This window comes from Ciconia boyciana, chromosome 2 (genome assembly GCF_034638445.1).
Source record: "Ciconia boyciana chromosome 2, ASM3463844v1, whole genome shotgun sequence".
Classification (NCBI taxonomy): Eukaryota; Metazoa; Chordata; class Aves; order Ciconiiformes; family Ciconiidae; genus Ciconia; species Ciconia boyciana.
This window is the reverse complement of record NC_132935.1, coordinates 27,789,145-27,814,558: the sequence shown is the minus strand read 5'-3', so window position 1 is coordinate 27,814,558 and position 25,414 is coordinate 27,789,145. Positions and strand designations below refer to the sequence as shown.

Sequence of the window (25,414 nt, the reverse complement as noted above, 5' to 3'; positions counted from 1 at the left end):
ATGAGCCACAGTATCGTGCTGTGTTGCAGCCACTGCAGGTTTCACTAGCTTTCCGGCCACAGTTCCAGCAACTCTAGAAGCAAAAGAGGAGGGGGAGAGATGGGAGAAATTAGTTAGTGTCCTACAATTTGTATTTAAAACAGCTGGCAGGGAGCTGCTAGTCAACCTTCTGCCTAACGATGGTCGAGGCATCAGTAGGTGCTACCTTGGGTGGCTGAACCTGTTCCACAGCAGCTCCAGTCACCTGGGGGACGTTGACCCTCAGAAACTGGGCAAGAACAAAAGCAGCTACCTGCTAGTACCAGCAATGCAAACTCCACATACTCCCTCATGTCCAGTCACCAGGAGCATGATGACTAATAGAAAGTTTCAGTAAAACTTCAGCTAGCTCCTCTGCCAGATTATCAAAACAAATAATGAAACATACACATAAAAAAAGTGCTTCTCTAAAAGTGGAGAGGGACTAATGCAAGAAAAGAGAGGGAGAAAAAGACCTAATACATCGGTAAGACTTGTTACCCCAGGAAAACCTCGATTTTAATCGTCTGAGTAATGCCATTTGACTCAGTGGCACTTCTGGCAGTGAATAGTTAAGCTGGAGCCTAAATCTTTGGCAGGATGGGGAAGCCACCGCAGAATATGTATGCTATTCACTTTCACACACTCTATAGCTATGCCAGCTGGATGCTGGAACACGGCCAATCTTTAAGTGATATTCCTCAACTACATTAAAAAAAAATTCCCAATTTCAGAATCAAACAAAGATCTAAATCCAAAACAATATTTTAAGGAAATTAGACATTTAATTGGAGTCAAGTGGCTTCTTTAGAAAACATCTGTGTTAGAGTTCCATTCTCCCCCTTTTTGCTGGGTGTTGGTTGTTTTGGTGGTGGTTTTTTTTTTGGTTGGGTGGTTTTGGGTTTTTTTGGCATAGGCACATACTAACAGATGGGGGAAGAGTAACTGTCCAGTGCTTAATTGCTCTTTGAGATTGAAATCAAACGTACATGGCATTCTCAATTCATACTGATTAAACACACAGACTAAACCAGGTAATTACAGATACATGTGTTGGGGACTTTTTTTTTTTTTTTAAATTCATAAAATTGTTCCCATCTTTAAAAACACTTTCAAAAAAAGGTGGAATTACCAACACACAGAAACAGATGTTTCTGGTAGTTAAATGTCGGGAATTCAGACTCCTTGTCTGGCATCACCTGGTTTTGATTCAGTATTCATTGCTTCAGGTTCGTTTCACTCAAACTCTGTCCAGTGCTGGAGAGGTAAAACCACCTTTGGAAACGGACAGCTGTACTATTCCTGAACACCTTTTCTTTAAAAGACCTTTATCTCCACAATGAAAAATAACTATAAGTAATTTAGAACACTGTACATGAACACGTGCCCCCACAGGCACATTTACACATACACTGAAATGACCTGGCAAGTTTGTTTCAGCATTTCAAAGAGATACAATGCCTCATCCTACTGACCAGAAAGAGAACAATTGTGATATACCTGGATTCTCCTTCTTTTTCTATACTAATAGTTCTCAACAGTCGCATCGTACTTATGAAAATTTCATTTTGCCAGCTTGATGCTTGCACTGTGATCGGTAGACATGGTGTAATTCTGCTCCAACCATGCTTGCACAGAATTTCCACCTACTGCCATGCCTGCTGACCTCCTAGCTATTTGTTTCCAACTAAATTGCCAGCACTGGGTTTAGCCCATATTTCCCTTTATCCCCTCATCTGAAAACAAATACACATGTACAAAGCTCACCATGCAGACTTTTCTGAAAAGACACTTTTCCCCACATGGAATAATGCTGAAGTCAACCAGCACCTGCCCAGGTGCAGGTATCCTTCCCCTGTGCAGACCCAATTGCAACATTGCAGTGCATGCTTTAATTGTGCTGGAATTATTACGAGGATGTCAAACTTTTTCTATTTAATTATCTATTTAGTTAACATAGGCCAACTTCTGGGGAATCTTCATTTTGCTTCCCCTTTTGGGGAGGGCCTATCTGCACAGACAGAACTGTCTCCCAGACATGACCAGAGCCACCAGATGATATTTCAGTATCTTATCACAAGATCTGTATTGATGTCAGAAAACAGTCATTTAATTTTAACCGTATTGGTTCAACTTTCTTATTAAAATAGTCATCAATTAACTATCAGCCTGTACAGAACATGAAAAGTGATACATAAGCGCAAGATTTTAATGAAGTGACAAAGCTCAAAGCTGGCTCCGTACATGATTACTTAATGTGTCCTACATTGTCTGGTATGTGATTTTGTCCATTGGACTTATTATTTCTAATTTAACAGGTCATTACAGCTTTAGAGTAATTGCGGGAATAAAAGCACATAAAATACAAGAATTTCAAAATAAATTTTACAGCTCACATTTATGCAACAACTTATTGCATTTAAAAATTACGATAGTGCAAATTAGCATACACATGCCACGGGGAGCTTGCACTGCAATAGTAGCTGGACTTGATGTGCAGAGCTCCCTGTCCTACACAGTCCTCACCACTGTGGCCATTCATTGCTCCTTCCCATGTGTGAGTAGTGAAAAACAGCAGCAAGGATCAGGCTCAGGCACCGCAAGCTTTGGCAACAGATGATTTCTGTTCACATTGCCGGCTGATAGCTCCAGAGCCCAAATTCTACCAAAGAAAAGCCAGGCTTGAGATGCCAGCTAATGGCCTGGGCTGTGTTTGTGCACCCCTGCTCACGTATTTCCAGTTGATCCAGATATCACGGACAGAGCTTGAGCTCACTATCGGATTGAGCACGGTCAAGGTACCTTCCCTCCTGGGAAACTCTAGCAGGTACCAGCAAAACGGAGCACCCTAGCTGACCTGTGTAGACAGTATCTCAGATAACAGGGGACCAAAACGTCATGTGGATGACAAGGTGTCAATCATCATACGAGGGCGTACGAGCAGGACTATGGACTGCTTTACACCTGAGTTAAGACTCTGCATCTCCTAGCACTGGCAAGGCTCAGCCTGCAGTACTGTCCAGGTTGGGATGATGCACTTCCAATACAGCAAATGAAATAAGATAAATAAGACTTGGAAAGAACCCAGAGAAAGGCAGCCAGAATAATCTGAGGTCAGACAAACACAAGCTATGAGAAGAGACTGAACGAACTGAGACTGTTAAACCTACGGAGAGACGGTAGCCTGAGGGGACAGTAGCAGTCAAACATCTTGGAAGCTACTGCAGTGAAACAGGCAATGACCACATCTACACAGATGAACAGGAGAAATAAGGGGATCAAACAGCTGCAAGAAAAACTGGAAAAGAGATGCTATAAGGAATCTTTTTAAGGACAGGCAAAATTTGCCTAGAGGCACTGGAGAATCTCCATCACTAAAGCACAGGAAAATAAGGTATCTTACAGGAATGATACAGCTAGAGTCGATCATGCGTTGGGAAAGGGAGTAGCAGATCTCTCAAAGCCTCTCCTGGTCTATCTTCTCTGCCTTTAGGTAGTGACCTACTACACTGCACTTGCAGCTCATGCTTTATAGAGTTCCAGATGTAGCTAAAACTACGAGGAGGACTGGATTACAGTTTAACTCTGCATTGATTTTCCTGTGAAACAGTGAGGTTATACAAAAGGCCAGATTCTCAGACTAGATAATTCAATTTAACTTCACTACCTTGAAAATGGATTAATTCAATGAAATTGGGCTAAATTACACCAGATGGGAATCTCGCTCCGAATCTATGCCACTGATCATATTTCATCCTCCTCTTTCAACTGACAAGGAACATCAGTCTTAGGTCACAGCCTTATCTTAGGTCAGACTCTTAATTCTCATGCACTTAAGCTTCCATCTTCAAACAACAGAACTCATAAACTTCTGTTTGCCATCATGGAAATCCTTAAACACCAATGGTCTCCATTGCTGTGGTCTCCAGTACCAGGACACATACTTGTCAACAATTTTGCCCATCCTGTTGCTTTCATCTTTGAAATATTTAACCACAATTGAGTATTTGCTTTCCTCTGACACCTCCAGCTGAGACTCCGTGTAGAGCTGGCTTAAAGAAAAAAAAAAAAAAACCCAAATGAACTGTGACATGTCAAAGAGATTATGAACTCTGAAATGCCGTAATACCGTGTCAAACACTGCTCTGTCATCTTTGACAAATTCTGGATTTCCCCAGTTTACCAGGAAAGGAAGCATGGCTGGGTACAAAGAACACAGATTTTTCCTGGTTCTGCAATTCCCATGGCATTCAAAACTCTATCACTGCTAACCACAAGAAAAAGAACATCTAGAAATTACTGAAACCACAGTGGCGTAAATGAGGACTGTATGAGCCACTGAACACCAGTGCAAAAAACCAGCGAAGTTGTTTATGAAAATTCTGTCCAACACCCATTAGAAAGGGAAACACATTGGTACTTTGGAAATTCCCACGCTGCATCAAAATGCAATGCTCCATACAAAGATATTCAAACCTTTACATGCTTCTAGTAAAGTTACACCTATCTCTGAATGCTCCGGGCTTGCCCAAGCCACGGTTTATTGTGTGAAGTACATCTATGTTCATACAAGTCAGCATGAGAGAAGCTAAATCCTGAAAACAGAAGTGCAGAGAAGCATACGGAAGAGACGTGCAAGCTGGCTAGCCATGGGGCAGCGCCAATGGAGTTCGGGGCAGTGCCAATGTTCACATCACATCTGGACTGGTCCTGCGCAGAACACATGGCTCTGGCACCTCTGTACCACCCACCACTGCAGGGAATGATGTGTTACTTTCTAAGAGATGCCCGGCCAAAAAAATTAAACATTAGCTGACATATGCATTAAATTTAATACCAGCCCAAAAACTAGGCTTGCCTGAATCACAGCATCTGATGCTCAGAGTAAGGTTTGCTGGCACAGTCCTGGTCTCAATGGATTGGTCAGCAGAGATTGAACCCAGCTGTCTTCAAAATGTCAGGTAAGTGTGATATTCACATACAACATAAACTGCTGCAATATAAACAAGCCCTAACATTACACATCTCTTAAAAGCAGTGTTGGACCAGTTACATACTTGTTTTATCTGAGCAGATGTCAGCATCTGCTTTCAGTAGAGAGAACCAAAACATTTGTGCTCCTTTCCCATCCCCAGCCCCCACCCTACTCAAAAGTGAGGAAGAACACTGAGTGTCAGATTTTTCAGTGGCATTTTATACCAGAGCAGAAAGACAGATGTTTTGATGATTTTTTTTCCCCCCTACAATCTGGGCAGCCAGTCTCTTTGCTAAGCTGTTCACCCTTACTATTAAAATTGATTTGCACAACAGTACATTGCAGCCAAAGCAAGCACGGCAGTCATTAAAGAGTAGGCTGCTCACACATGTTTCTGTACTTAGCCAAGTCAACTACTGATGAATGGGTCATCTTTTGTCAAGCAACTGTAAGGAACTGGTAAAGAAATAATTTGTGGTTCAGGAACAGCCATGCTGACAGGTAGGCCTTCTCCTGTCCTTTTGCTTTCCAACAGCAGTGTGCTCTAGTTGCTGGTCTTCAACCAATCTCTCATTATAATAACAGAAAATACTGAACATGTCCTGGTCAGTCGCACGGCCTCATGCTGTGAAATAATGGAAATCTTTAGAAAGTGTATGTACAGACACCAAAGCAGTGGCACTGTGAATTAAACCATACTGAACAATTCAAACTTAAGCAAAGAACAATAGTTCAACAAGGGACCAGCTCAGGGTCAGAAATTAAAACTATACTATGTAATATGGTGATTCTCAGAATATTGCAGACCACTTCTTAAAACTCAGGATGCTTCCAAATATCATACCACCCCTATTAGTCCTCTCACTGTCCTAAGCCCCCTTTATTTTGCTCCCGTCAGTTCAATGTGTCCAGCTTCACTGTTTTCTTGCACACAGTCTTGCAGTCAGGGATGCTACTTTTTCTGGGTTAAAACCAAGGCAAAACAATACACAAAAAACCCCATACAAAACACAAAAAAAGCCACAAAAAACCCCAAGAATCACAGAATCACACAGGTTGGAAAAGACCTTTAAGATCATCAAGTCCAACTGTAAACCTACACTACCAAGACCACCACTGTACCATGTCCCTAAGCACCTCATCCAAACGTCTTTTAAATACTTCCAGGGATGGCGACTCAACCACTTCTCTGGGCAGCCTGTTCCAATGCTTGATAACCCTTTCAGTGAAGTAAAATTTCCTAATATCCAGTCTAAACCTCCCTTGGTGCAACTTGAGGCCATTTCCTCCCATCCTATCACTTGTTACCTGGGAGAAGAGACCAGCACCCACCTCTCTACAGCCTTCTTTCAGGTAGAGAGCAATAAGGTCTCTCCTCAGCCTCCTTTTCTCCAGGCTAAACAACCCCAGTTCCCTCAGCCACTCCTCATAAGACTTGTGCTCTGGACCTTTCACCAGCTTCGTTGCCCTTCTTTGGACACCCATCATCAACAACAACAACAAGAAAACACAAGACAAAAAGAACAACAACATCAAAATATTCAAAACCCAAACTACTTCTCTTTGTGAGACCTCTGAAAGGTCTTGGACGAGGAGACTACATATTATCTTAAAATTGTAATAATTACAAAAATCTCCAGTCTTAGTACTAGTTATCACTTTGAGCTCTGGAGAAGACTGTAATAAAAATCATGCCACAAAGTTCTCACACCAGAGCAGGTTCAAGAAGCCTCAGCCAAGTCCAGGTTGCATTTTGCTGAATAACGAATGAAGAGCTGTAAGGGAGAAACCTTGCCAATAGACAGGCAGTGGTCGTATCAGACGAAAATTATATCTGATACAGTAGAAATCTGGTGCCAAATTCCCATTTCCATTCATAGTTTCCACAGCCAAAAGAACAAATGACACCCATGGGAGAAATATTCTCTGTCAGGAAGTGCATTATATAGCAGCCTATACTAAGCTCTCTTGCAGGCCTTGGCATAATGTCCCACCAAGGATAAGAAATGAGGAGTGATGTTCAGCCTTCCTCTAAATATGTAAGACTGCAGAAGCTGCTACTTCAGCATCCTTGTATTTGGAACTGGAAATATTCTAGCCCTGGAAATATTACTCCCGTGCCTTTAGTACGCAGGAATCTGCGTTGCTGGAAGCGTACTGCTGAAAGTTGTAAACAAAGAGAAGTTTATGGAGACTTACAACTGAGACATATGAGGAGGGGCATTCACATATATAGCGAGAAATAATGAACACCAAAGCAAACGTGAAGTTTTATTCCTCAACCCCAATAAACACAAGGTCTCATTTCCAAAGAAACCATTTTTGAACACTGACAAACTGATCTCCTGTCCTCAAAGATTAAGGAAAAGGCTGGTCCATTTTTACAGGAGTTATCAAAAAAAAAAAAAAAACCCAGCCTGAGTTAACAGGTAATCGTGAGCAGCATTGCCCTAAGTGTTTGGAGTTTGGCATAATTAGAAGCCAAAGAAGAAATAATTATAAAAACTGAATAGACACATCTAACTCTCAAATAAGTACCACTATCATCTCCCTTCAGAATTAACCAAGCACCTGTGAACACAAACTGAGCAAACTTGAGTTCTCTGTGCAGGTTTACTAAAACCTGTATTTTTCACCTCAAAACAGCCACCCTGATGTGCCACTCATGACCACAGGGGTGAAAGCTGCAGGACCAGGACACTAGACTTCATTTCTAGGTCCAGGAGGCTTGTATCCTCCCTGAGGATGCACAGCCTGGAGAACATGTGTAACCCTATGAGCCACATATATTACAGTGCAATTAAAAGAATTATTTGCCTTTTTTTAAAGTCTTGTTTCCAAGAAGTGAACAACCTTGTAAGCAATCTGCTGGAGAAGAAGTAAAGATGTCTGTTGTTATACAGCCTTTTCCAGAGCTGTATAACAGCTATGACTGCTCAGGAGTCAATTACAGCACACAAACTCTCTACACGTTCCTTTGGATGCACATTTGCTTGTGGAAGAATGGGCTGTATGTATTGACATATAAGTACTTCCTCTGTCCTGCCTACACTATAGCAGTTCACTAAACAGCTTTAATTTGCAGTTTCCTCCAAAGGCATTTACCTTTGGAATTTTGGTTTTAACAATAGGAGTCTCTTTTATATATACACACACAAAATGACAGCTCTTTTAATGATGCTAAGTCAGACAAATGCCCTTTCTATGAACACAGTGCAGGAAAAATGTCCTTGAGTATCTCAGATACAAAATGCCAATAAATTGAATTTATGTCTCATTTAATCTACAATGGAACAGTTAGTACTTAAAGGGTACATACACTTCCCCTAGTCCTTTTCTTCCTGAGAAACTTTCAGATGCTGAAAATCAATTCCTTTTGTCTCCTTGTTATTCATCTGCTACACATTAAGGAGAAACTCTGGGCATTCAGTGATCCCACAATGGTCTTTCATCTCCAGAGAAGCCTGGTATGAATTAAAATCTTACGCTCCCTCAAATTATGGATGCATACTGCAGCATGCCACCGACTTATCTGCTCGTGACTTTTGCCAGTTTTCTCGGCATGCTGCAGCTAGCTCATCGGCAGCTTTCAACTTAAGTGACTCTTCTACAGCGCTGCCCATCCAGCCCATGAAAAGTGCTTTGACACTAGTGTACACCAATGTATGTCCCCACACAGCAGGTACCGCTATCTACTCTTTTTGCCAACTCCCTGCCATTTAGAATTTATACTAAAAGGTGGTTTTACTACAGCCAAGATCTCAGTACAAGAACACTAAACACTTCACCAAAGTAACGTTCTTTCATTTCAGTGGCCTTGAGATGAAGATTATATACAAATAACTTTTAACTGACGTCATTTCTTTGTCATGTCTGTTTTTAAGGGCAATTTTAACTTAGGATGATGTTTTTCTGTAACGATGTAAAACTGAATTGCTATCTAGACTGCTGCAGCACTGGTCAAACACACGCTGTTCTTTCACTCCCAGCTTCCAGCTAGCCGTGCTGCTGGATGTCCTATACCGCAGCAATTCAAGGCTTCCACTCTCAGGTCTGAAAGTAAATCAAGATTTAACATACTTATTCTTGTTTTACTCTTTGTTGCTCGTTCAGTCTATTTTTCCTCCTTCCAAATGCTGTTTGCCCACTCCTCAACTCTCATATATTCCCTGTAGCCAAAACATTCAAATAAGGCAACACTTGCAAATCTACATTCACGTTCTGTCCTACAGGAGCCATCATCTTTTGCTAATCACTTCTACATCCAACACTTTCCCCAGACAAGCTTTTAGCTGCCTTGCTCTACAATCTCTTAAGTAACTGTTTCTTTGTTTAAATTAGATTTCAGTGTGAAATATTTTCCACCAAACTTGTTATCTATTCAATATGGTAGTTTGAAGAGCTTTAAAATAAAGCTACTGAAAAGCTAAATTAGAACAGAAATGTGTCCATTATACGTAACCCTGAACAGCAGTTAAAAGGTGAGAACGCAGCTCAAGTTCACTAGCTATTTTGGGCTCAGATTACAACGTAGCCAAGAAAATTTGGAGCTCAGCACGTGCCCGAAATATGCGTCCAAAGCAACTGTGCAAACAGTTAATAGTGGGCACTGAACTCCGATGTCACGCAAATAGCCTGCGCCAGCTAGATTAAAGCCAGCCCAGATCCACCGATGGTTTGCAGCCAGAGGGGATGCCTGCCCAGCAAAGACCTTACCTCGCTCGAATCCTCCTGCTGATTGATAACAGCTAGTGCATCCTCTGCAGCCTGGCGCTTGGCTTCAGCGACCGTGCGCTCCATCTTAGCTCTCTCTGAAGTGATCATGTCGTGAGCTTTCCGCTCTGCCTCCGACACTGCCTTCTGCAACTCGGCCATCGCCTGACGCTTTACTTCATTGACAGCTTCCTCTACAAAGGAGGGAAGAAAACCTCATCAGCACAGGACGGCGGGCACAGGGCTACGTAGGACTGATGCGTGAAATGCAGCGGAGACTCTATCATATTGAGAGTCTTCATTTTGAGAAGTACACAGAGGAACCTGGTTCCTCAAGACTCTTCAGGACCACCCCGGTGCTTCTTTACTTCCCCATCACCAACAGCTCTCACAAGCCTCTAACACTTGTGATGATTCTTGCTATTTTGATTCACAGTCAGTACTTCTTTAAGTACAGACATTTCAGATCTCTGGTGCGTTATTTTTGTAATCTTTTTCAACATTTTACTTGGATAATTGGGTTTGCAGCACACCAGATTTATAAATATCTTTGGCAAAAATTATTGTTTAAGACATAACGTTACAGACTTTTTCAAAAATGTATCTTTAAGCTCTGGAAATTAAGACAAGATTTATAGTCATTAACAATTTTTTTCCCATATGTTAATGAAAAAATACATGAAGTTAAAAAACCCCCAAGAGTTTATTTAAAATTTTTTAAATCATTCATCCAATACGTTTTCCTGGACATCTAATTTCATGAGCCAAAATTAAAATTTGTTTATGAACATTCATTTGACCTCTTGATCTCTCCTTCGAACCCATGTTGACACTGTGAAGACTCAACTTCTGGCAGACGACCGCCAGCAAGGCTGCAGTGCGCAATTAACGCTGTGCAGGGGCACGCTGCTCCGCTCAGCTCAAACCTTCACGCTGCTCGTGAAAGAACTAAGCCAGCGTGAGCCCTTTCCTTCGGTATAGACTAGCGTCATATCTTTTATTCCGGAAAACATGGATTGTCACAAATTAGTTATTTGAGTTTTGATGCAGGAAGAGTGCAAAGATTTTACTAATGAACAGTCTTTTAATTGACAACTAAAACAAGCAATTTTTTTTTTTAATTAACTGCTCTAATTAACAAGGAAACCATCCTCCCCCTGAATTAGTTTATCTAATTTTCATCTTTATTCAAAGCAAAATGACAATGATTAATTGAAAATTTAATAAGCAGTAATTATTAACTTGGCAAACCTAGTACCAATTAACACTCTATTAAAACTAATTATGACATGTTTCATTCAAGTGTTTGCACTTAATTGTTTCATCCACTTAAAAACCACCTTAATTAAATGTTCTGTTTAATTAAAAACATAGATTTCTAATAAAAAATGTTTTACTGTAGATTAAATCTAAGTATTACAACTGTGTTACGGGTTTGAGTTTTAGTCCATGTATTTAGCCCGTGTATTTGCGTGGGTGCACATGCACATAGACCTAACTGTTACATACAGACACTATGTCAATAACTCTCTTGAGTTTTTATGTCTCACAGCTCTGCACTTGTTATTTAAAAAAAAATAAGGACTACATGAAGTCTCCATTTTCAGTTATTAAGCAAATTACAATAAAGACTTAACTTTAAGCCATGTACTGACTAAAATTGAATTAATGAAAATTAAAGAAGAGTACTATTATGCTCTGTGTGTGTGTGTTCCGTCTGTGCATGTCTGCGAGAGATGTTTCAACTGAAGTTTTCGAGGGAGGGGAATTTAGAAATAAAACTTATGCCTTTATTTTTATGAGGCTGAAAATATGCCCCTATATATTACCCTACCATAAATGTTGTTTAGGGGAAAGCCTCCGGAGAGGAAAAAATCATACCCTTCAACCATACAGCCAAGGCTTAATTTACTTTGAATATTCAAGGTGAATTAAAATTCTATCTAAGTGGCAATACAGGACAATAATTTTTGCTTACGATCAAAGCTGCCGCTAGACTAATTGTATATGCAAATCAGGCAATTTATATTTAAATTATGCATTCCTATTCCAGTCCCACAGGCACACACGGATCAGCAAAGGGAATTGGTAGGACATTTGCAAGGTGCTTGAATATTTATTACCAACTGCAAACATTCACTGATCGTGAGAAAAGAAATATACACAGGCAAACATACAGATGCAATTTTATTACCATTTTCATAAAAATGAGGCAACTTAAATACAGACATTTGTGTCTATGAACTGCTGTTATTAACAAAGTGGATTTCTTTGAGAAAATTTGTATTCTTGCTGATATTTGCTACGAATAGAAATTATCTTTGTATGGCATGATGCGCTTTCATTACATCATATAAATTTAGCCTTACATTGAGGTGTTTGCAGTGGTTAGAAATGCCAGTTTAAACTATTATACTAAACAGAAGCACAATACTCCCAACACCTTACCGAGACTTCCAATTTTATAGTTTTTCATCCTACATAATCTACTTCTTTTCAGTCCAAATATAGGAATTGAACTTTATTCAATTATTTACTCAATAATTTACAGAATTAACTATATTCTAACTTCTATACTGCATAAGTTTTTTTGCAAAGCTTCTGAGAGCGTGAAGATGCTAAAAGTGCTTACGAGGCTATATGCCTGACTGATACTTTTTAACTGGCATAAACTATGGATTGGACTTTAGTATTTCCATTAACTTTGACAACAGAACTTGTGTTGTGCTATACTAAGTGTAAAAACAAGTAGTTAAAATATGTTGGGTTTTTTGGTCACAACGCACCACCATGATTTCAATACATTATGAACTCATGAACACAAGATTTCCTATCTGATTTTCTGCTGATTTTCTGCACATCTGCTTAAAATAAACGTTTCCAGCACCTAGAGATATTTTATAGAACTAGAATGCAGGCTTCATAGTTTCAGATAACAATAAAAGCTGTAATATCTGTGCAGGAAAAGTTATGGGTGACAGTGAAGGAGATTTTATTTGCCTTGACAATGCTGAGCTATGAAGACCAAGAACGATACCAGCATTCTTCCTTTCCCTGCTTTTCCAGAGAAAGGAAAAGTGATTAGATTCCAGTACCAGAAAACATAAACCCGGAAATTTTTAAAACCAAATATCTAAGACGCAGGTATCTGCATTCTCCATTTTCCCACTAACGCTAAGCATTCTTGGCATAAATTCGCTCTGTGTTTTTAAGAATGTAATTGAATCCTTCTCTTTGAGTAGGGCTAACTCATGAGAGAAGCTGCAGGGAGCCAGCAGCCTGCGTGGAATAGGTGATACTCAGCGTGATCAGGGGTCCTTGGAGCTGGCTCAGGAGAGGTACTCAACTCACCATTCACTCCTGCATATAACCCAACATGGTGATTCCCCAGCCAGCTCCTGGTCACCTCCCTCACATGGCGGGCACACGCACTTCCCGTGATGGAAAAGGAAAGGTGGTGGGCAAGGGTGCAGTCCTGTGCCACCATGACATTTTGCATCACCTCACTCTCAGGCTAACCCTGGCAAAGAGGTCGTTGGGAGCTGGTGACATGAGTTGTTGAGGTTTCATACTCCAAAATGCACAATCCCTTTCTCAGGACTGCCCTGGAGAATGTGCAGGATCTTTACTGTCCTTGTATGACAAAGTATGGTCATTCCACACCTGTTTGGTAACTCCAGAGCTTAGCTCCAGTAAGTAACTGGAGTAACTGGTAACTCCAGTCCAGAACTGCCATGAACAGTAGGCCTTGCTGTGTGATAGGAGACGGCTGGGAGACAGTTTCCTCATGACACAGAAAGAAGCTAATGCAGCAGCCCATGGTGGGCCTGGGGTCCCCTCAGTATTTAATAAAGAGAAATAGGTATTTCCAGAGAGCAAGTCATCCAACCTATGATCTGACTGATCCTCTTCACATGCCTGCCTCTCTCTTGACTACTGAGGGACACCAAGAACTTGGCTTGGACTCTTCATCTATGTACCCGTAATTCAATGAGATGAATCAGGAGACTGACGACTTTCCACTGATGTATGAAACTGAATTGGGTTCACATGGCTTTAATTCACAAGGTGCTGCTTTCTACGTGCTTGCTCCAACAATCACAAAAGCACGTGCTTAACTTGGTATATTTAAAGAATTGCGCTGGAGTCTATCAATCTCCAAAAGTTTAAAGGGAATCCCTTTTTCACAGGATTTTGAGGTTGCTTATTAACCATTTTTATGCCAAATTCTTTCAGTTCAATGGATTCAGCGTCCTAATCAGACTTCTATACTTGATTCAGCTGCCTACACATTGGTCTTTTCGGACATTTGAGATACCGAGATATTCACACTGAGCCAGCAGAAATGACTTGAGAGAGATTTGCAGCCTTCTTGACTGGCAGTTGCAGCCCAGCCAGGAAACTATGGAGCATCTCAAATGGCACTAGCGACCTACTCTTACAGAGCTGAATTGCACCTTTACTGCCTTGAACGGATTACAAAATTGTAGAGATCTCCAACTTCAGTGCACCCTCCTGAAAATGAAGGCCCATGATTTATGAAAAGCAGTATGCTTTCTGATGTTTTACGACTCTTAATAACAGATACAGGTGTGCATCCTGTAGAGAATCAGACTTTTTTTATTCTCCAATTCACAGGCACGCTCAGTTAATGCAGGGAATCTGATTTAATCCCGCATTAGCATGAAAATAAGAGACTCGAAATGGGATCAAAGGCAAAACTTTGTTTCAAAGGATCTGATGACATATATGTTCACACGATGACGTCACAGCTCCTGTACACTACCATTTGCGGATATATGCAATGTGAATGCACATTCAATTTTATAACTCAGGCCAAAAGCTTCAATTAACTTGTATCGCTAGCTTATGAAGAAACTTTTTTTCTTGTATTGCTAGCTTATGAAGAAACTTTTTTCTTCTATTGTACTGCATCTAGGAGTCATAAATGACCTGATATGCCAAACAACATCAAAACCTAGATTTTGCGAGAAGCATAAAGTTCCTGAAATTCAACTGAATAATGCTCCTCTCACTGAGATTTCTTGGGACTGCATGTTTTTTTCTTATTTTTCATTTAAGATGTTAACATAAATATGGCAAAACAAACTATACAAATAGTTTTGGGTACACAAGAGCATTGAGTTACACAGGCTACACTTTCCTTGGACAGAAGAAAAAGTTGTAGATTATTTTGTTATTTTTCACATAAACCACAGCCGTTCCAAAAATATTAATTTACATATTGACAAATGCAGGCTTTACATGATAAACCCACATCACACAAACAACACAACTTCTTGTCTGATGCAAAAATATGCCAGCAGACATATGTTCTGTATCTGGTTTAAAATACACCAAGAAGCAGCAAGCAGTTACAGGAGATTTGATCAGAAAGCATCAAAACTGCTGCATATTTGCCATTTAATCATTAACTCCTGCTCAGACAGCTGCAGGAGACTTCATGGTTATACAGGTGTTCAAAAGGGGGGGTGGGGGTGTATGAGTACATATACAGAAGCTCAGCTACGTTGCTGGAGCTCAAGAGCTACCTCCTGGCCCCTCTGAAAACAAGGAAACTCCGATATTGATGTCGCGAGAGCAAAGGTTTAGCTCCAGCACCGCAATAGGATCCTCGCCAGGAAACTTCTGCACTCAGGCAGAGTTTTAAAGTGTTGAAGAAAACTCTGTACAACCACAACATCTGCCCATGGTGCTTTTCAAGCTCAGGGAAGACGCTGTCAATGCCTGTGCAACCACCCCAAGCAGCTGCGGAGATGCAATCCTGCTTACTTCATTGAAAACTTTGCAAGTTTATGAGCACAGACTTCACTGGGGGCTGACAGGCACAAAATCTTTTTAAAATTAAGAATGGTTAGGTACATTGCATAGCTGGAGGTTTTTCTTTAACAGGTACACTTAGGTTTTTTCCCCTCCATTGGGAATTCTGACCTTAACTAGGTAAGAACCTTGAAGCTTAAAAAAAAAAAAACACGACCAAAACCCACAAACTTTTTTTTTTTTAAATTGCTAACAGACTGAAACTTTAGCATATCCAGTTTCAGCCTGAAACCATTATAACCCCAGAAAATAGGGGTCCTTAATAGAAGCACTGATATCCCCCTAACTATAGCAGCAGATGCTTCTATTATAAAGATTATTTCATGTCCTGATCAGTTCCAGTTTAAGATTATTAAACACAATGTCTTCTTGTTACTAGTAAGCCCCCCCCCTTTTTTTTTTTCTTCCTTCCTCACATCAGTGCATTAACAACTGCACACAGCTGCCAGAAGACTAAGCTGATGTTTTTAAACAGTTCTTACCAGCTTTCTTCCAGATCTCCTCTGGCACGTATCCAGACGCAGGCCTGTGAAGGAATTCCCGATGCGATTCTGCAGGAGGAGGGGGTGCGGAGGGAAAAAGAAAGAGCATCGTAAGCAATGCTTGCTTGTCGAGAACAAGGCTTAGAGAAATACCTTTTCCCTTTACTCAGGCAAAAAAAATCGCGGGAAGTATTTTCTTATACAAAATAAAACGCGTGCCGTGGCTGTAGCGCACGAATGTCACATAGACCAGATCAATGTTTAGGATGTTGAATGTCTCACCTTAAGCCAAGCTGAGACTAGTTTGCTTTATTTTTATTTTACAGTGTTTCAAGTCAACTCTATATGCCAGTTTCCACGCTTTTAAGGCTGGCTTTGCGAGGCCAACTGAGAGAGTGACATGCTTCATCCTTTGTCATTATGTTTATGAAAAGGAAGAAGAAAGCGGGCAACAGTCCGCGCTTGGCACTTCTGCTCTGTGAAAACAGAATGGCTACTGACGAGCGGCGACAAAAGCCAAGATGTCACTCCAGTGATCAAATAAGCTGTCCATAGAAAAAGAAAGGGGTGTTTCTGCATGTTCAGAGCTACACTTTCCTATATCTGAGCCCATGTTGGCAACTGTAGCTGCACGAGTTTGAAAAACAGAACCTTTAACTTTAGGTTAAGCCCCTAAATACATATGCTGCCAAACAACCTCACTGGAGCTGAAGCTCGTAATTCACCCATATATTTCAATCACATTTTGACAGCTCTTCCCCCCCTCCTCTTTTTTTAAAGGGTTTAACCTCTGGACCTGAGCCTAAGAGCTCTGAAATCAGCAAGATCCCTTCCACACGGACTTCAAAGACACAAGATCAGACGATACAGAAAGAAAATTCACTTTGGCCTGAAATTTAGCATACAGATTCTCAGCAGATGAAAAGCTGCTCTTTTCAAATACAATTTACAAACTGATTCACTATTTTTCAAAGTAATAGAGGAGAAATTAAAAAAAACAAACCAGAAAGGTTAGTTCATTGCCATGATTACTATTGCCTGTGTGATAGAATTCAATCGTCAAAATAAAATAACTTGATTTATTACATTAGATAAGGTTTGCGTCTTTTTAGAGATGTTGCTAGAAATTAAACATCCTGTTTGATGGCTGAGTTGGAAACATAAGTACACATGCCATTCTTTGAATATTAATTTTACTAAACATATTCATTTTTGTATCTCAAAGTTATTATTCGATAACTTGGTCAAAAAGTAGTATTTTTCAGAAAAAGGTTGAATCATTAGGTTTTGCAAAGCATTTTTTACACCACCATACATATCCATGCAGTACTGTTTACATACAGTAGGCTACAGAAATACATTTAAAAGATGACATGTAATTTTGCAGACAGCTAACAAAGGTGGAAGTGACAGGGGCTGTTTCAGCTACGCAGAGAGCAGGGAATCCCAGTCCCTGCACACTGTTCCACAGATGCAGTTCCTAGCACAAGAATCTGCAGACGCCAATGGGGTGGACTGAATCTTCCCATCTGACAGGCAGCTGAGTGGATTTCCCCAGCTCTTCTGTTTGCCACTGAAGTATGGGATGAAAATAAAACGGATTTTTGTAGGCAGAATTCCACACATCTTGAGCAGAAAATGATGGGTGTGTCTGTGCAAGATTCTGCAAAACAGCTAACTATTTACATTGGTTTAACCGACAGGACAGAGGACTCAGACCTGATGCTGAAAATGGGAAAATTCTCAGTATCACTTGGCTCGTATGATTCTGGAGATGACAAATATCACTGTGTACACTTCTCTCATCCCTTGGAGGCTTTTAGACTTATGGGAAGAGTGCCAGTTCAGCCAAGAACAGAGGAGGAAGCAGAAAACATTGCTTGAAAGCTCAGGAAAACTAAAGGCGAAAAATTAAAACACTCTTATTTGCTCTCCTGCAATACCTGCAGGAAAAGACCCAACCCGACTCCAAATGTGGCAAAACAAGGGGTTTGCTCCATTCATGTCTTGTGTTTTGGGTTGAGTTTCCGTGTCTGCTACTTAAGGTACTATCCACTGCAAGGGGATCATAACCTTGATTTAAGTCCTTTACCGTGGTACTTAGTATTAAAAATAAAGAGATGTGGAGCTGATTTTTTGGTACACATGACTTTCCAAAAATGGAATTCAATGACATAAATGACCAGATTGCCAGCTAATTGTTAAAATTTCCAAAACATAAACATCAATCAAGCTCTTATTCCAACCACAAATTATTTACATGAGGAATGAGATCCTCTGCAAGAAGAATTAAATCAAGAGCTTGTGTGAGAGACTTTCCCATAGTTTGGAATGGCGCACAAAAAAAGACAAGAAGCACTTATGAAGATAATAAAAACCATATTTTCCAAGCAAGAAAAATATTATTAACGTGACTATTGTTTAGTCAGTGGTGATGAGTCTATGAAAACAATCTTCTTTTGGGGGCTAAACTACAGGATGTGACCAGAGTTTAAGTCTTATATTACTATTATTTTTAAGGTAAGGTGTGCTTCAGATTAAGAATCAAAGAACTTGCTCACTAAAACTAAAACAGAAGATCTTAACTTGGATGTCTAGCAAACTCAAACCAAAAGTAACACAATCAAGTGAAGTCCCTAAAACACCAAATGTAAAACCAACTGCAAAAAGCCATAATGAGGAAGAATGCGCTATATTAACTGACTGATTGCGGCACCTAGAAGTCAAAGTAAATTCTGCCTGGAAAGAAATGGAATGAAAACGGACAAAATCAGGAATAACCTAATGTGTGAAGTGTGAATAACCTAATGTTATTTAATAAAATTAGGAAATATTATGTTATTAAAATGTTATTTTATAAAATTCGGAATAACCTAATGTGTGAAGTGACAAGGCAGCTCATACAGAAAAGGATAACGGAAAAAGTTTTTCATGTCAGACATAATACAGATTTGTTAATGGTGAAAATGCAACAGTGTTATTATGCAGATCAAAGGGATGTACACTACTGAATTTACTTGAAATACACAGAGAGGCATGGTTTGAGAGCACTTGTTGATAATCAGTCTGGTTCCTACTGAACCATACGGAAAAGCCCAACAAGGAAAATAAAAAGCACATAGACATGAGAGCAATCAATACTTGCCTGTGAAAAGTCTGTATGAAGTAGGAATAAAATCAATTTTGAAATTGAAAATGTTTTTAGAATTTTCTATTTTAATGTGAAATATACTTTTCAGCAATAACATTGCTGGACTGGCACATAAGAATACACATGAAGAAAAGACAAAAAAATTGGTCTCAGTTTCAGACCTCACATTCTACTGAATAGCACGGGACAACATAATACATTGTTTTCTAAAATATATAGAAAAAGTACTATTTTTAGTCTATCGTGGATATTTTTTTAAATAAGAAAGAAAACATTAAAAAAAAAAATCCTATAGTCACAATATGGTGCCATGTTCCATATGGCCTCTGACTATTTATTGCAAGAACGCATTCAACCATAAGAATCATTGACAGTTAATTGATCAAACAGATTTCTGGTGTTCAGCAAGTAGAAATATCCTGTGGACCACTTATTTTTCATGGTTTTAAGATAAGGAGAATGGGTGCTGAACGTACCGAGAGAGATGTGAAGTTTTAAGAGCAGAAATAAATTTGGGTCTGGGAAGCAAAACTGAGACGAAAAGTTAGGACCAAATAAAGGAGGTGAACTCTCATATGATAATAAGGACCAAACCCAAGAAAACAGAATAGAAAGACTTAAAAGGAAAAAATGTGGTCAAAACTGTCAATACGCCTAATTCATATTTGGAAAGAAAGAACAGAAGATGGGTTGAAAATATAAAAGAATGGAGGTTTTTACCCCTGGACAATGACATCAAAGCCTATAATAACAAAATAAGAAGAAATAGAGATGAACAGCTGATCTTTTGGGGACCTTTTAGTATTTATTGTATTTATGAAAACACTGGCAGCAACAACAATACCCTGTATGCCACAGTGAACATTAGGGCTCAAGCATAATAAAAGCTGCATATAACCAGCCCTGAACTATATGAAATATATATGCTTTTATATGTATTTGTATGCTTTTCATATTTCATATGCAAGTTTTGCTTCATTCTACCATATAATAAATGTAACACCATTGGTGGGATGCAGGCAACAAACTTCTCAGAGGAATAAATATTCAATGCCTTGTTTGTAAGAATCAGGCTCAAAAGTGAGCCCCTCCAATGCGTGGAATATACAGATACAAATCTGAAGAAGTGTAATACTGAATGAGACTACCCTGCTAATCTTGTTGGGGGGCATGAGTTTCAAGTATTTTCATGTACATCTTTGTCCTTCTTTGCCCTCTAATACATTTTTGTTGCTATTACAACACTCCTTGAACACACGTGAAATTGCATTAAAAATACAGTTGTGTTCTCATTTAAAAAGAATAAGAAAAGGAAAACCACACAGGTACTGTATTACTGAATCATCCTCAACAAAGAACAAACTTCCAATAACTGGCAGCAATAGTTTTTTCTCTCTTTTATGCCACCTACGAGTTATTTTGCAAAGCACAACAGTAACAAGGGTGGTATAAGGGATGGATAAAAATGACCCTAGTCCCAAGGAGGTCGGAAATGAATACTGAGAATACAAACCCACAATGTTTCTGCAGCTGTAGCCCTATCTAACAGCATGCAATTCAGTATGCCACAATCCAGCCCAAACCTCCCGTGCAGTGAGTGGATTAAGAGCAATACTTAATATCATCAGTGACCAGGATTACAGAGGTTTTACATTCTAGAATTACAAGTTATAAATGTTACTGTGGTATTCACAGCATTCCTGTTAGCTCATGTTGAGAATATCATGCATATCACAGCAATGCCGATTATCTGCAAATGGCAAAGGAAAGATTTTATAATCGCAGCATGAACAGACATGTATCGGTAGGAATGCCCTGGCTAACACTGAAAGTATGAGGGTGGACAACCTTTGATAAAATATAAACTAGCTCTGAAAGGGTTAACATTTAAAAAAGTATTAAGAAATGGCTAACCTATGTGTTTTTGACAAATTCATACACTTCTGAGAATCCTGGCTTCCTGGGGCAAATCCTGCAGGTATTAGCACTCTTCAGTTGGAGATTTCAAACTCTGTTTTGTAAGATTTCCATTCAGATAAATTCAATAGACACAAAATATCAACATCACCGCAGACCTTCTGATGTGTGCCTACACCACTTATCTAGAGCCACAGCTGCACTCAATAAGGTCATAGATCTTGTTTATAACCCACGATGTTGAAGAACCCTCATCTTTAATTTATCCGACTGTGTGTATTTCAGTATACATTGTCTGATATGTGTAATTATTCACTATTAGGATGAAAGTTGCAGTCCTGCTGCAGTATGTAGTACTGAAATTCTTCAGCAGAAATGGAGCAATCGGATGATGTATTATTCACTTCATAGACCATCACAGTTCATCAAGTGAATATATCTAAATTCGGAGTCATTTTTAGACTTTCATAAACATGTATTATTCAGACTGAAAAGAATGGACCCATCTTACCTTCAACACACTCTCAGAGAATAATGAGAGCTTGTAACCTGTTGCAGCTGGCTAATCCATGTATTTGATTACACTGCATTAAAACAAATTATCAAATATTTCATTTGATTTCTTAATAAAAAATATCAACAGAAAAATATTGATCAAATACTGTGAACTGTCAAGCTCAACATGATTTACAGGGATGTCAAATTAAAAGAAGCACAAAAATCTTTGGCAGAAAAAAGGTCTGCTGGTTCAAAATGACAACCAGAATTTTCTTCAATTTCTTTTGGACTCAAACTATCTATGCTAAATTTCAGCTCAGAGCAGTTCAGTGAGAGCTATCTATGAAGACCATGGCATAATGTTTATAGTGAGAACTTATCACTTCAGTGGTGATATTTTAATCATAAAGAAAAAGAAACAAAGGCACAGGCAATGCAGCCATATGGCCCCCTTTTCTTTCCTCTTGCTAGTGGAGATGACAAGACGGATTTAAAGGGTGGATTACCTCGTTAAAAAAAAAAAAAAGTACAAAGAGGAATCACTGACATTTAGAATCCCTGCAGCAAAGAACAATATTTCCATGTTGTGGCACTTTAATTAAAATATTGGAAGAATTTTTCAACCCTTTCCTCCTCACTTCAAAACTAAAATAAAAAGCCCTAAACAGAACAGCGCCTCAAGGCTCACAGACACTGCTTCAATTTTATTGTACCTCTGAATGTTAGGAGTTTTCATTTTGTTAACTAGATTACTACCAGATTTGAGGAAATATAAGGATTACCTTTCCATAGACTCCGAAGTAAGTATTTTCTGCCTTACATGTCAGACATAAAAGCACTTCTTATCAATATTTATGATTGACATGGATGCTACATCACTGAAGCGATCCAAGTTTCATGTCCATGAGTCTCAGAAGTAGTTTTTAAAGCCAAATAACCAAAATGGACATGTTAAAATTGAAATGGACTCACTCCAACCAGTTCAGTTGTATCCATAGTACTGCAGAGGTGACTGGTGTGTCCAATGCCGAAGGCTGTGCTGTATAATGTCTTTTTAAGCAAACAGACTTCGTCGTTTCCAAGAATTCATCTTGACAAATACACAAACAAAATGACAATATAGGGATCTGAGTGTTTGATCTTCATTTTATCTTTTGTTGCTGTTGTGGTTATGACTATTTTTCTTGGATTGTATTATTATCTATAAAGTTTTCATGAATGTTTTGAGTTCCACTTTCTTTGGGGAAATTATAAAAACTCAGTTTCCTTTCATTTTTTTTACCTCCGAACTGTACTTACAAGCACCATGGCCTGGCTCTTTTTGCATCATAGCTTTACCAGAGAAGGGTGCCACTGCTTTTCATCTAGGGGTTTCCTCACAAGTGTTCTTCCTGAAGCTGCGGATGTGATCGACATTTCAGATGCTGTATTTATGAGTCTCTCTTTACATTACATTTAACACTATGCGTACAAGCCATTACCTGAATCCTTCTTTCTGAGAAGGGCTCCTCTAGGGACTAGACTTATTAGTGAAGTTGGGAACAGCATTTCCATAACCCTTCCTTTTACTGACTGAATCTAATTCATAAAGCTATTGGCTCAGATCATTTGACACACACAAAAAAACAGTTTGTTTGTTATCAAGAGGCACTAAATATTACAGTAAGAACTCTAGAGATTTACCAAGAGGAAGATGGAGAGGGCATTAGACTTGTTTTTTCTGGTTTTCTATTTGCAATTAAATAAGTTTTAGATTTAATAAGTTATTCTTAAGGGCAAAAGGAAAACACAGCTTTAAATAAAATATAGTTGCAAAATAATAAACACATGCTATTCTACTAATGATCACAGTTTATGATGATTTTGAGTAGAAGGCATTCGATATGGACAATATATTTTTTTAAAGATAAATATTAGACAAACAATCATAGTTTGCTGTTCTCTTCATAAGAGCAGAGAACAATAAAAAAGCATCACCAAGATGTGTTTCTTTACCACACCTGCCATAAAAGTGAGGGGATGGGGCAGAAGCAGGCCAACATATTAATAAATTACAGAAAGCCCACAAAATAAAAGCTTGTTTTTATACAGCAGAGTCATCCAGGAGTAGTTGTGTGAGGTATTGTGCGAGCGTGACTGCGAAGGTCTGCAGGGGGCGAAAGTCTGTCTAACTGCTTGGTCTGCTCCTTGTAAGGGGGCTTTGCAGCTTGAGCCGAGCTCTGAGCAGCTCCCTGTAGCTACACAGCGAGCAGTGCCCAAACTAGCTCGGACACACCTGCGTGCGCTGCAGCGGTGGACACAGACCTAGGAGGATCATGTGTGCGTGGCTGTGGGCATCCCAGATGTTGTTTCTTTCTTATACGGAAACCAAGTACAGCTAAGAAGTGCCCGTATCTCCCTTCATTTCCTTAGAAAGACAACTTCCAAGTTAAGCCATTCGATTCGTGTCCAAAGAAGAGCAATGAAGAGCAACGCGTGTCCAAAGAAGAGCAACGAAGCTGGTGAAGGGTCCAGAGCACAAGTCTTGTGACAAGCGGCTGAGGGAGCTGGGGTTGTTTAGCCTGGGGAAAAGGAGGCTGAGGGGAGACCTTATCGCTCTCTACAACTGCTTGAAAGGAGGTTGTAGCAAGGTGGGTGTTGGTCTCTTCTCCCAAGTAACAAGTGATAGGATGAGAGGAAATGGCCTCCAAGTTGCACCAGGGGAGGTTTAGACTGGATATTAGGAAATTTTACTTCACTGAAAGGGTTATCAAGCATTGGAACAGGCTGCCCAGGGAACTGGTGGAGTCACCATCCCTGGAGGTATTTAAAAGACATGTAGATGTGGTGCTTAGCGACATGGTGTAGGATGGACTTGGTAGTGTTAGGTTTACGGTTGGACTTGATGATCTTAAAGGTCTTTTCCAACCTATACGATTCTGTGATTCAAGAAGGTGAAAGCCCTTGGTTTCATAGTGGTAACAATCCAGAAGCACCTACAGATCTCCTTAATCAAGCAGACAAGTGAGGGAGACAGAATGGACGGAGAGTCAGTGCACATCTCACTGCTCTGCCATCCCCACATGACAGCCTGTCCTCCCGCCCCACCACTCTCAGATATTGCTGAGTGGAAAGCAAATTACCAAGCATCATCCAAAGACCCAAGCCATTCCACATGTAAACATGACTATCAGGGCATAAGAGTTATAGTTAATTCAGTAGTCAGCAGAGAGCAATGTTTCATCACTCCAATGGAAGAAGAATCAGAAGAACAAATACAAACTTCATCTAGCACTTAGCTGAGCTGCAAGAGGACCGGTAAACTATTTTTAATGAGGATACTGTACCTAATGTAACTGGATCTGGATTCACTGGACTCTGCTGTCTGGAATGACTGCTGCTGCTGTTACCGCCTTTTTTTAAATCTTCCGCATCACTGTACCGCCGTATCCAGTAATTAAGCTCCTCACGGTCTGCTTCTTGACATCGCCGTAGTACAGTGAGAGATCGCCTTGTTTTTTCCACCATGTCCATTATACAGTTTAACAGCTATTCATAGTGGTAGATGGAGCAGAGAAAGGAAAAAGAACACTTTATTCATAAGCTGACAGAAAAATAAAGAAAACATTAATGTGCTAAGTGTCTGCATTTTAAGAATGAAGGAGCCTCTTCCTGTTATTTCAAATACAGGGTTTTTTTAAGAATGACAATCCCTTCCTGTTTAACTGGTGATCCTAAACTGTACAGATATGGATTTCTGGGAGAAAGGGAGAAGAAGAGGAGGAAAAGACTGAACGGACTGTAGTCCCACTACTACTATCACATGGCACCATGGAGGCC

The 25,414-nt window shown here is 39.7% G+C and overlaps 1 protein-coding gene across 5 annotated transcripts in view; it reads right to left on the bottom strand.

Annotated features, from left to right (window-relative positions):
• Positions 1–25,414, bottom strand: part of RUNX1T1 (RUNX1 partner transcriptional co-repressor 1) — a 117,424-nt gene that overhangs the window by 4,030 nt on the left and 87,980 nt on the right. For all 5 annotated transcript variants that reach the window (XM_072852235.1, XM_072852231.1, XM_072852233.1 and 2 more), the window contains 4 exons: positions 24,922–25,123; positions 16,030–16,098; positions 9,710–9,900; positions 1–73 (listed from right to left, as the gene is read on the bottom strand). The exon at positions 1–73 is cut by the window's left edge and continues 4,030 nt beyond it. In XM_072852235.1, coding sequence (XP_072708336.1) covers positions 1–73; positions 9,710–9,900; positions 16,030–16,098; positions 24,922–25,123 — 535 coding nt within the window. The remainder of the gene's footprint in view (positions 74–9,709; positions 9,901–16,029; positions 16,099–24,921; positions 25,124–25,414) is intronic.